Genomic DNA, 13,478 nt, shown 5'->3' with positions numbered 1-13,478 from the left:
CGACCATCATTATCCTTTTGAACCAAATGACGTCCGCTAAACATGGCTGCTAACATACTGTCAGCATCCTGTGTTAAAGTTTCAAGTTTAGTGGTAATCTGCGTTCCACCAACATTCAAGTCGATTATCTCTGGAAACTGTAAACGGTAAATGATATATAGTCACAGCTATCAATTAACTTTATTTTCAAAGTATTTCAAACGATAAGTTTCCTCGAATATTAAATACAAAACACAAATACACATTGGCAAAGATGATTTTATGGGAGACAAATTACAATATATGCAAGCTTCATAGTTATAGCCATCAAAATATTGACAAACACAGATTCAATGACACAGATCTAAAATCACGACTGCATAAAAAACAACAACAACAGAATAACGCTCCCTAATAAAAAAAAAATACACTCAACAACAGATTAAGTGATGATTTTGCGCGTCCATCATCCGCACTTTATTCAATGAGATCTGCTTATATCGTTCCGCCTATTCAAAATTATACTATGACACAGAAAAATATATTTACATTGTAACAGACAGCCAAATATTGATAAAAAGATTTTAAGATCAGTACATATTTACAAGAATAATAAGCCACACATTCTGATTAGTCATAGACATACCCATATTCTCAATTCTTAAAGTATTATAGTCATTACATTAACAGGAATAGTTATTCTATTAACAGAAAGAAAATAAAGCTAATATTCTATGTTATCTTATTAAAGTATACTGATATGACTAAACATAAGCTATCAGAATAATGTGCACTATAAAACATATATACAAAAACGTTTTAAAAAAATATCTTATAACTTTACAAACCTCACACATACTTCCTCGTGCTTCAACGACTACAAACTATGTAACTAAAGTATAACATTATAACATGTACTGATCTATTCCAAGTATCACTTGTAAAGTTTAATTCCCTTTCCTTGTTATACAATAGGTTTAAAGTTTTTTTCAATTTTTCAATATACAGAAACTCTAAAAACACTTATTCTTTCCCCACAAAGATCACATTTTAGACAAATATCTTGTAATTGAATATTTTAACTGTTCGTTGCAATTAAATTTTCGTATTATACATTCGTGTTTAAGTTTAAAACGGAAGTTAAAACAAAATATAAACATATTAATGCATTAAGTGGGTAGTGTAAATTTACAATGCACTTGATTCGGTGTGTGAGTCATAAAATATCTGTTATAAACGGTAATAATGTTTGTTTGTTTGTTTTGTACAAAGTAGTACAATGTAGCTTCAAACACTTTTTGAAAAGCTGCACTGCGAGCGATTTACCTTGGATATTCGCTCTCACATAGAAAACGCGTTAAACAGAAGCATACTAATATAGATAATTACTCTTAAATTGAAGACAAAACTTAACGAGTATTGTACATATAAAATATTATATAAAGGCGCTATAAAACCTCTCAGTAAAATTTCTTGTTGAAGAACCTTGTAACTTCGTTTATGTCCATGCTACATGTTATGTTATTACTAAAATAATAAATAAAATAGTGTAAAGATTAATCGAGACTACAATTTGTTTTCATGCACTGTTAAAATAATTTTGTATGTTAAAAAACTGCAAAATTGTACGAAAACTGGCGAATTACATAAATCAACATTATGACCAAGATCAAAGTTTGTATTAACTGTTTTGGGCAGATTTATTGGACACTAGTCATAACATAAATTTCTTAAATCATTATCCAATGTCATTTCTAGTCGACCTTTAAGTTTGCAATAAATATTAAACATAATTATGAGAACATCGTGACTTCTTAGCCTGATTTTTATTTGAACAATTGGCTAAATGACCAACAAAAACACAAAAAGAGTTTTGTGAGCTCAGATTACAACGATGCAAAATTCAGAAAACAAACAAAAACTACTTTTATGCAGACATGTTAAAATTCAAATGTTAAATGGAAGCCAGTATCACATACGTTCATTTTAGGTAAAAAAACAAAAACATGTTTTGTTCTTTGAGCAAGATTTTTTGAGAATACATAGAATTTAAAACTAAGCCAAACCATATGCATCAATGGACATGTTCATCTGTATGATGCTCGCCAACTACTCTTTGTGAAGACATTGCGTCATCGTCTTCGTCAACTTCGTTATTATTCAGACTTTCATCTTGGGAAATAGACGTATCTGCATCTCGTGAATCTCTTACTCTCGTATAATCATTATTTCCTGTGTAATCATTATCAGGCTTTAGTGGCTGAGTTCCAACAAAAGCACCAGAATCGGCTGACATGTTCTTCATAGGTACGGTGCCACCAGGTGGGTAGACATTCAATTGTTCAATACCATGTCGAGATGATTCCATAGGTTCCATAACACTAGGTACCCCTTCAGGTCGAGCTAGTACGTCATTATCAGCTACTGGCTGCATTTGCACGGAATCATTTGGTACCCTCTCTGGTTCCTGCGATACGTCAATGGGATCAGGAGTTTCCGGCTGATATGATACTCCTCTCTCTTCAACAGGAGTGTTGTCGTTCTCCTGATGTGGCAAACATTGTTCTTGTGGTGGCGTATCGTTGCCACTATCCTCTTCTCGGGCGGATTTGCGTTCAGTTTCATCACTTTCGCCGGCATTTCTATCGGATGTGTTAACAATGGCGTGGTTTTTATTATTGTTCTCAATGATATTGTGAACATTTACGACTGAAAGAATAAAAGGTAAATGTTTTGTTCCATTCCCTATGAAAAATGGGAGTTATATCATATGTTGATTAGATTTCAAATTGACTTTTGTTTCAAATACAGTAATGTTTATTCAAAAAATCATTAAAAATTTGATAAGCATATAAAATGTATTTTAAAGATATACAATTTCAGATATACATCTAATAATAATTTAATGATTATTTTTTCTCGTTAGTTGCTTAACAAGTTAACACCTATTTGTTTTATAATTGAAGATTTAATCATATAAATTTAACTTACTAATTCCTCCGTTCATATCTGGGATATTAGATGGTTCTGGCAGCTGTGGTTGGCTTTCGGATGGGACATTTTGGCTTTGTGAGACATTGTCTCTTGCACCCTGTATTCTATTCCTTCTGTGGAGTGAGATAACATCTGGAGAATCGTTTGGTTTGTCTTCTTCAATAAGAAGTTTCTTTAATTCCTCTGCAGATTCAGGCATCTTTTTATATCGAAAACATCTTTGTTGTCCATGTTCAGCATCCATTTGAGAATATCGCTTTGAATCTTTCTTTAGCTTTCGACGTTCATAGTACTGATACACATTACCGATGGTTCAAATGATCAAAAACAGAAACAAAACGCCGCCCACAATGATCAACATAGCTGAAATGGAAGAAAAGGCTACGGGTAACACCGCCATCATTAAGGTGACTGAAATGTATGAAATACGCCAATCAGGGGGTTAAAATGCAACAATTAGTGCTAAACTAACATGAAAAATTGGCGGTATAAACTTACAAAAGCAAACTGTGATACACAGAAGACTTAAAGACTTACAACTGTTGTGACATGACTCCCCTTGCGTAAAGCAATTTGGTACAAATGAAACATTGCTTGTCCAGAGTCCTTTCTGGCAGATCCATGCAGAAGGATTGTCTATCCTGTAGTCAGTGTCGCATTGTGCATACAATGTATCTCCATGTGTAAAATGATCTGTATGTTCATCTAACTGTACCCATTTTCCATGTCTGATCGGTGGAAGTTTTCCACAGAACATTGCTAAAAACGAAACGTTAATATATTGTTTTAGATAAAGTGTTTTGTATATGCTTATGCATGTTGAAACCATGAAGTTAAGATTTAATACTAAAAGTTTAAAACTGAAGAAATGTTATATTTATTAATCGTTTATTGTGTCTTAACACACGATTAAACAAGGTCTTATTTGGATTAAGTCGGAAATATAGAGTTCTTTAGTATTTAGCGATGGACCAAAATTCCTTCACAATTTGCTGTCCCTATGAAAAAAAAGTAAGAATTGTCGATTATTAATATCGCATTGTTATTCAATTGTGTAGGAATGTAAAGAGTGTAATTAACATTAAGTGTTTAAGATACCGTGCTTGTTAAATGATAAATATTTCAAAGCCTAACATACGTTTACAGGTTGGTAGATGATTCGTCCATTGTCCGTCGCCAGAGCATGTTGTAGTATTCTCCCCGATCAGTTGAAAACCATCGTCACATAAAGTTATAATAGTAACTGTGGGGGCATGACGCTTTAATGAGCCATTATGATGTCCATTGCTTATCGGTGAAAGCACTGGACAAAGGACCTCTGTAAAATAAATACATATATATATATATATCATCATTAATGTGGAAGCCAATTAATGCAATTAATGTTTGTCTCGCAGGATGGAAATAAAAAAGGGAAACGGTAACCTAAACATTTTAAGACTATGAAATGCTTTAGATTATATATAATGGCAACTTTTTCCTTTTTTCAAATTCATATTTGGTTTACATTAAAGTTTTAATTTTTTTTGGTTGACTAGTTTGAACAAATTATAATCATATCTAGGTATTGAAACCTTTTTAACCAGAAAGTGTTAAATATGCATAAACGTAAATTTTGGAAAAAAACATAAAATGTATACTTAAATACCTTCACACCTAGGAGGTGGACTTGTCCATTGTCCATATTGCATGCATTGCAAATTATCAAAGCCAACGAGACGATGCCCACTTATGCATGAATAATGAATGATGGTACCCGGTTCCAAGATATTTGAATGGGAACCGTTATGGTTCCCATTATCTATTTCTTGTATTTCCTGGCATGGTTTTGCTAAATAATCATAAAAACATCATGTTAAATGAATTGAAAATAACATTTACGCATATCATGATGTAAGCATTGACACTTGTGAACGGATTAAGACTATTAATAATGAAATAACTATAATGTTTATTATCGAGTGGTTATTCTTACTGTTCACAATATACATTACTTATAATTTTAATACTATATACCTAATGAGTTATACAAGATTCAAATATGAAAAACTAATTAAAAAGTGTACGATTAACAAAATGATCATAATTATACCTATTTCCTCCTTTAAAATCCTCTCTTTATACTGGTCTGAAGATAGACAGTGAAATGATTATTATTCAAACATATATACTGAACCAAAAAAAGAAACTTTCCCAAAGTATGTGCCAGTTGTTCAAGGGTACCACTTAGATGTACACACTTATATACATGTAGTAGCTTGTAAGCAAAATCGGTCAGCTAATCCCCGTATAAAAGCCCGATATGTTTATTCAACGTAAAAATCGAGTTTCAAAAGGATTGAAAAACTGTACTAACATATCTACATTCAAACTTGGAGTAAGTTTCTTTTTTGTTTCAGTATATTTGTACATTGTAGTAGTTGTTATGAAAGCTATGAAATATTCGTAATATTATGATGACATTCAATACAGTAAAAACAAAGAACTTATCACCTTCATCAAATTTAATGTGTGTATTAATAAAATAAATAAAATAAAATAAAAACAAACAAAAGCACATCATTATTACAGGTCATAGTTGTGATTAGTCAAAATCTGATTGTCATACATTTAATTAAACTAGAACTGCCACTGCCATGGCGTGAATACCCCCGCATACAGCTTTGTCAAATCAACAGTGGCCATTTAGAACTCAAGGACAACCACCCTGCCATATCTGAGGTTACTAAGCCAGTGCATTGCTTAGATATGTATTTTCCATCCTTCAAATGTGAAAATTTTAAAATCAAGTTTTTTTTGTCAAGGCCCCTTTGAACTTGACCTTTGACCTCAAAATCAATAGGGGTCATTGACTTATCATGACTTACCTCCATGCCAAATATGAAGACTGTGGGTCAAAGGAATCTCAAGTTATTGGGCAGACAAGCTTTTTTTTAGTCAAGGTCCCTGTGACCTTGACCTTTGACCTCAAAATCAATGGGAGTCATCTATTAATCATGACTAACCGCCATGCCAAATATAAAGACTGTTGGTCAAAAGAATCTCAAGTTATTGGGCGGACAAGGTTTTTTAAGTCAAGGTCCCTGTGACCTTGACCTTTGACTCACTGACCTCAAAATCAGTAGGGGGTCATTTACTAATCATGACTAACCTCCATGCCAAATATGAAGGTGGGCCAAAGGAATCTCAAGTTATTAGGTGGACAAGCTTTTTAAAGTCAAGGCCCCTGTGACCTTGACCTTTGACCCAGTGACCCCAAAATCAATAGGGGTCATCTACTTAACATGAATAACCTCCATGCCAAATATGAAGACTGTGGGTCAAAGGAATCTCAAGTTATTGGGCGGACAAGGTTTTTTTAGTCAAGGCTCCTGTGACCTTGACCTTGACCCAGTGACCTCAAAATCAATAAGAGTCATCTACTAATCATGACTAACCTCCATGCCAAATATGAAGACCGTGGGCCAAAGGAATCTCAAGTTATTGGGCGACAAGGAAAAACCGACGGACGGGGAGACGTCCGGACGTCCGGATGTCCGGACGGACAAGCTTATTCCAGTATACCCCCCTTACAACTTCATTGTGCGGGGGTATAAAAAGTAGGTCATTAAGAGATGTTCATAATTCAATGTGTGTTAAGGTTTTTTTTATTATAATGTTGATGGCCATAGCGTTATAAATCCCAGGTACAACTGGACATAAAAATTTTCAACTTTTTCCACATCATGCTATCACAAAAAAACTTACCTTTCAGCGGTATGCTCTGGGTAGTAAAATAAACGTCTCTCATTTGGATTATACATAATCAAATCATGTCTCTTTGATATAGATATAGTAAAAAAAAAAAAGAATTAAGGCCTTTACTGTACAACATTTGAATTAAGAACGATGTCATTTTCATTTAAATGATATTACATTCATTTGTTTTCATTTCTTGTAATTCCATACACATAATATTGATATGCCACCAACTCGTATCTTATACAGTTAAGTGATTTTTATCAGATTTGCGAAATCTCTGAATACTCACCGAGACATGTTAGAGTACAGTTCAAAGGCATTTCTGGTGTGAAGCAATCGTCTACAACTTCAGAACAAGGGCGGCACTTTTGAAACTTAACAGAACAGAACTCCTCAGTCATGTTTTTCTTTCTGTTATGATAGAACGAAAAAGATAATTACAAAATCGGAGTCATCATGAAGAAGAATTCATCAATTTCTTTGCAAATATTATTTCAATATTTGGTTTTCCTGGCAATTATAAATCTTGATATTTCTCAGTTATTATAAATATATATCTTATCGTACAATCCGCAGAGAGGTGCGGGGACGGGAACAGGACGCTGTTTTATACCCACCAGTTGACGCACTAGCACCACGTGACTACAGTAAGTATAGGTTATAGGTTATATACAGAGTTTTAAGAAATTAAAACTCTGTATATAACCTATAACCGACTTACAGTTAGCTGACCCGCGACATATTCACACCGAGTGCACTATGTAAATAGGCGAAGTCCATTAAATCGGCTCACTTAACGTATTTAATACATACAGTTCAGTTACAGCACTGTATTGAAAATACTTCGGCAAAATTTAAACAAAATAGAGCGATTTCATTGGTAGACAAACTTTGGCGAACTGTAATTGCAATAATGATGATGGATGGGTCTATAGACCTGGCTTATTTGATATTTATCTAGGTCTTGAAGTAACTGTTGTGGAATTTACAATTGATTTGCTGGCCTTAAGTTGTATTCTCCGCTGACGAGCGGCAGTGGACGGGTTTGTGAATTCTTTTTTTTACTTCATTTTACATGACTTTATTTAAGTTTGATGCTGTTGTTTATATGTTAATTGGACGCGACCAGATCAGATAGAAGTTGATGAAATATGAATCCCTTTGTTCTATCCTAAATACATTGACATGAAAATGCATAATTTAAAGCTTTCATTTATAAATTATCGACATTGTGGCTCGTATACCGCCCCCGACCCCATCCCCGGTCACAAATCTTACAAGAATGCCCGTTTAGCAAAATCTTTATATAAATGATCACATTCTAGTTATGTTGTTCCGTTAGAATCCACACTGTTGATGACGGGAAAGTACAAATATACGATGCGATATTGCAAATGTATGAAACAAAAGTGCAATATAAATGTTAGCAACCCTTATCATGTTTTCCTGGCCTCACTTTGCCATATAATTTCGCACTTCCTTCTGAACAGCTCTTAACTGCGAAATAACAATTGCCCTAACGGAACACCGTAGTACAGTTTTTGTAGTCAATATGGTTACAAACATAATGATAAACTTGTAATTCTTATTTACATTTAAAGTGACCAACTTACACATTACAATAATCCCCAAAACAATAAAACCATGTTTGGGTGGAAACGTCTGCCACACACACGGTAAACAGAAGAACGCCTGGGACCAGCACCAAATACATATATTTGTCAAGTTTGAACATCTCTCAGCTTTCACTCTAAATGAAAGAGATAAAAAAATGTATTAATTCACGTATGAATACATAATATACATGTTTTGCATCATTGTACAAGAAATCTAAAAATATACTCTCATTTTCCTATTATTCTTATTATTTTGAAAATATATCTATAGTTTCCGGTAAACAAAAAACGTGATCAGTTTTCCTTCTTATTCGCCCTTTTCATTTGATGCCAAATATAAGAACCTATAAAATTACGGATAAACCTATAGAGCGCCTTACTGAAACTTAAACCTTATAATGAACGAAGAGCTTAGTGAGTAACATTCAGAATATTTTAATTTCCGAGAAATGATTTGGAGATAAAGATTAAGGTCACGTGAGATGTGATCAATGAGCACTGTTGAAGTGATCAAAATAGTGATCGTAGATTGTTGTTAAAGATCAAATGTGTAGTGATCAGTGATCAATATTTATAGTTAAGTGATAATCAGTGATTAATTCTTACGGTCATTTGTGTAATGATCGGTATTGAAGGTTATGTGTAAATTGATCAGTCATTGATGACATTTGTATAATGATAAGTGAGTAATGTTTAAGGTCATTCGGGTAGTGATAATTTAAGTGGTTGGTGTTTAAGATCAAGTATGCTGTGCGCAGTAATTAATGTTTAATTATCGTTGAGAACTGATCAGTGAGGAAATTCATCTAAAGGTTATGTGGTCTAGTGAGTAGATATAAGAAAGTGATGTTTATTGTTATCTATGTAGTGATTAAGTTCCTGAGGGTAGATATTAATGAGTAATGTTTAAAAGTTTTATGGGTAAATATCAGTGACAGTGAGTAAAGCTAAAATCACCTCAGTAGTGTTCTAAATGTTTATGGTCTTGCAAGTAACATCAATGTGTAAATATGTTCCGCGTCATGTGCAGTGATCAGTAAGGTTTTTCATACTCATGACTTGTGTATCAGTGAGTAAAATTTAAGTTGATGTCTACAATGATCAGTGAGGTCTATGAGGAGTAAACTTTTTTGAGAAGGTATTTCCAGGTTTTGTTCAAAGGCATGTACGTAATAACCACTGAGTAATACCGTATGTTTAAGCTGATGTATTTTTTTAATTTTTTTTTAATTAAGTGGATCTTGATCAGAATGATTTGTTCAATGTTATTCGAGTTATGATAAGTGAGTAATATCCACGTATATATAAATGCCGTAGACTAATATCTATCGTGATGCTGAGATATCTGTCATTGAGGTCAGTATACGAAAATAAGGTGATCTGATTGTAACAGGCATTACAGGGACACAATCTGTGATTCTTTATTATTTGCCATTTAGAGAGTTGTTTCCCTTGGACCAGTGTTTTTCTCTGGGTCAGTGGTTATGATTTCCCGCGACTATTGTGTTGAATAGAGCTCACGTTTTTGATAAAGAGACATGTACATTGTCCTCATGTTTTTTAAAATTATCATCATTATTTATAATGTATGTATGTTTAATTGGTTTTGATGATTTGCAGAACATTAAGTACGTATTGTCTATCTTAATGTTGTTTTTAATTGAATTATGATAGTGAATTTAATTATTAATGTTAATGGTTTCTGTGTCTTATTTTTGGATTATTTTAAGGATCAGTTTAATATTTTGCAGTATCATATCTTTCTTTTCTCAACTAATAAATAAGTAAATAATCTCACATTCTATTTAAACTCTATGTACATTATTCACTATACTGTAATTGCAGGATAATAACAGCACACTGGGAAGGGTGTATTGTATTTGTTGTGTTAACGTTGAAACACTTGGTTCCATAAACTGGTAAGTGTGATATATTGTTGTAATTGTATTGGTGTTTTATGATATTGTACATGTATGATAAAATATTTGAAGGTAATTAAAATGGTGTTTATTAAACTGGAATGATTATGATTGATTGAATTATGCAATCCAAGAATGTTAAATGTAATATTTATTTAGAATGAGTTAATTATGTATTTTCAGAGTGCGGTTAATTGGTTAAAGTTATTGCTGAACTAGATGACTGATTGTATTGTCTAAGATACATGCTGTACCAACTAAAATAAGAGATACAGAACCTACTAAATCCTTGATTTTTATTCATTTCACTATTGATGAATTTCAAAGGAGTTACATGATAACATTTCATTGAACAATATTCATAACTGTGAAAATAGTAACCCATGTCGTCCCATTAGCAATACAATTTCCCCTTTTATCTTAAAAGAATAAAAGACAAATGTTGTACAGTATGGTATAATCTGACATGATTCCTGTAAAGATAACAAAATCATAGGACAGATTGTTAATCGATCGCGAGCACAAGAATAAACGATACACCTTCTAAGGTCTCAGGGGGTGAGCCCCAATGATTATCACCCCAACATCATCGCCCCTGTATGTGCAACATAATTATGATAAAATTTAATGAAGATGTATTTTAAATAATATAATTTTAATAAGAACTTTGTAAACAACAACAAAAAAAATAACAATGCCTTTGATTAAACTTCATATAAAATCTAAATATAAAATACAATAAACGGGATTCCTGAAATGTGAGAACTAAATATAGCTATTATGTTTAGTTGGGAAACCTGTGATAGGCCTAGTTATTAATAGACCGATTTACGATGAAGATAAAATTTTACTTCTAGACAGAAAATCTTAATCATTCTGAATCAGAAAAAAATGTCCTGTAAGCTAGAATTATAATACAAAAAACAACTGACCTTCATCTTCATCTCAAAGTATCATTCCATTGACTGATATCCAAATTTTATTGAATTATACCTCATACAACTGTACGTACGTATCATTTACTACGCACTTAATGAAATGGGGAAGTCCGCTTTCTATTTTTAGGTATGTTGAAATATATCGAATAAATTTAACTTCTTAAGGTCAGACTACCGTATTATATTTTCCCATGAGAAATGACCACTAAACCAAAATTCATGATAAAGATGTGATTTTTCTAGAAAAATGACATGCCTGACACATTAAACTGATCTTGTTATGTACAGGGTTGTTCGACCGAATTTTTCGCAAAAATTACCCCCCTTTCACTGAAATTTTCTGCGGATCACATAATACTTTTTTTAAATGCAAATATCACAATGAGAAATTATCCTAGACATTTATGAAACAGTTCATTTTCTTAAGAATACAATGCAATGTTAGTATCTAAAATAATTACATTACATTTTCATCCAATCGCCTGATGTCATATTGGATCGCAACTACTCGGCCCTTTCCGTCAATCTTCGGATAAGGACCTCGAAATACACAGAACGGATATGCGGTATTTCGGTCTAACCTACGCTAAGAAACTAAACATGTAAACAAATAGTAATTCAATGCTGGGAGTTGTTGACAAGTTTATTTCCAATATATGTAGTAATGGTCCACCTAAATAAGTGAATTCATAGGAACAAAAGCAAACAATACATTATTTATATATTTATTATTACGGTTGTAGAAACCGAAAGTACAAAAAACCAACCTGTTGACATTAAGTCGAGTTTGTTTAAAATTGAACATCAGTGGGCATATTTAAATAACACATTGTTGTCAGACATATTTTCAAGCAAAAGAGTACCGGAACATACATTAGATGTCAAATATATACATACGTTTTACATTATATCTGTTTATGTTTACATCTGAAACCACATGGTAGAACTACTTTCAATGAGGTTATTATAGATAATAGCCGAGGCAGTTCCGAATGCGGTTTTCCCCCATATAAAAAAATGAAGTCTAAAAAAAAAAAAAAATTGAAAAAAAAAAAAATTGAAAAAAACAAAAAACAAAATAAAACATCAAAATAACTATTTTGTAGTACGGAAGAGTACGGAAGAGCATTAGTGCCAGCTGTATGTTTTTAATAACTCGAAATTTCGAGTTACTAACTCGAAATTTCGACTTACTAACTCGAAATTTCGAGTTACTTATCTCGAAATTTCGAGTTACTAACTCGAAATTTCGACTTACTAACTCGAAATTTCGACTTAGTAACTCGAAATTTCGAGTTACTTATCTCGAAATTTCGAGTAAGTAACTCGAAATTTCGACTTACTTACTCGAAATTTCGACTTAGTAACTCGAAATTTCGACTTACTAACTCGAAATTTCGAGTTAGTTATCTCGAAATTTCGACTTACTAACTCGAAATTTCGACTTACTAACTCGAAATTGTCTTACTAACTCGAAATTTCGAGTTACTTATCTCGAAATTTCGAGTTAGTAACTCGAAATTTCGACTTACTAACTCGAAATTTCGACTTACATTGCACGACTTTCATTGGTTGCCGGTGAAAGCAAGGATTGAATTCAATATACTTTCTTTCGTGTGTAGCTGTTGCACATTGACAGAGCACCTTTAACATTTATTTAACAGAACAATTTTATAGGGTCAAATTGTCCACACATACTGAACATATCCTTCGCTTTTTTGTGGAGGGGGGGGGGGGTTGTAAAATTACACTTACAACATTTCTGTGTTAACCGGGTGTTTCTTTTTCTTAAGCACACATACAACCATCATGTGGAGAAACAACAAGTCCAAAACCCACCCTATTGTAAACTGTGCAATATCATGTGTTAGATAAGTTTTAATTGGCGTGTATACGCCAGTTAGTCTGTCACGTTTCTTTATACTAATAATGTTTTTGTAACATTATTCATTATTTACTAATACTTTGATATTGTGTAGATAAAAGTTGATAAAAGTGATACTTGTTGTTATATATATGTTGGGAATAATATAAAAGCATCCGATTTTACAAGAAATATAGTCAGTCCAACAATTTTGACAAAGGCCTCAGCACGCCCTATTTTGGCCACGCCGCGATACTTTCCTCAGATGACCACTAACATATACTTAGGGAAAAGATATGTTCGAACAGATGGGATACAATACAACGTCTGAAGAACGCCTGAACGTACAAATTAAAGGAAGCATTGTTTTTTTAGGTCGGGTGTGTACATGCCATTACTAAGTTTAAGTTAAATTTCAATAGTTTTT

The 13,478-nt window shown here is 32.8% G+C and overlaps 1 protein-coding gene across 5 annotated transcripts; it reads right to left on the bottom strand.

Annotated features, from left to right (window-relative positions):
* LOC132751281 (P-selectin-like) lies at positions 1-11,339 on the bottom strand. 5 transcript variants are annotated; one of them, XM_060741437.1, is made up of 8 exons: positions 11,182-11,339; positions 8,328-8,464; positions 7,004-7,125; positions 5,066-5,101; positions 4,622-4,804; positions 4,112-4,291; positions 3,511-3,732; positions 21-137 (listed from the first exon to the last, which is right to left on the bottom strand). In XM_060741437.1, the coding sequence occupies exons 2-8, from the start codon at positions 8,447-8,449 to the stop codon at positions 88-90; spliced, it is 915 nt and encodes a 304-aa protein (XP_060597420.1). In that variant the 5' UTR covers positions 8,450-8,464; positions 11,182-11,339; the 3' UTR covers positions 21-87. The 5 variants fall into 5 exon arrangements, with proteins under 5 accessions (XP_060597425.1, XP_060597420.1, XP_060597424.1 ...); XM_060741438.1 differs by lacking the exon at positions 21-137 and adding an exon at positions 3,136-3,336; XM_060741442.1 differs by lacking the exons at positions 4,112-4,291; positions 4,622-4,804; positions 5,066-5,101; ... (1 more) ...; positions 8,328-8,464; positions 11,182-11,339 and adding exons at positions 2,046-2,688; positions 2,971-3,336 and having other exon boundaries at positions 1-137; positions 3,511-3,650.
* Between the last annotated feature and the right edge of the window lie 2,139 nt (positions 11,340-13,478).

This window comes from Ruditapes philippinarum, unplaced genomic scaffold (genome assembly GCF_026571515.1).
Source record: "Ruditapes philippinarum isolate M1 unplaced genomic scaffold, ASM2657151v2 ctg4293_1_1_1_1, whole genome shotgun sequence".
NCBI lineage: Eukaryota > Metazoa > Mollusca > Bivalvia > Venerida > Veneridae > Ruditapes > Ruditapes philippinarum.
The sequence above is the reverse complement of the archived record's forward strand: the minus strand, read 5'-3'. Positions and strand labels throughout refer to the sequence as shown.

Excerpts from the sequence above, each read along its gene's own strand:
- LOC132751281 (XM_060741437.1), bottom strand. The coding sequence starts at position 8,449 with ATGTTCAAACTTGACAAATATATGTATTTGGTGCTGGTCCCAGGCGTT. Across the intron at positions 5,102-7,003 it reads CTGTACTCTAACATGTCTCG|ACCAGTATAAAGAGAGGATT; the intron begins GTGAGTATTCAG and ends GTCTATCTTCAG. Across the intron at positions 4,805-5,065 it reads GATTTTAAAGGAGGAAATAG|CAAAACCATGCCAGGAAATA; the intron begins GTATAATTATGA and ends ATGATTATTTAG.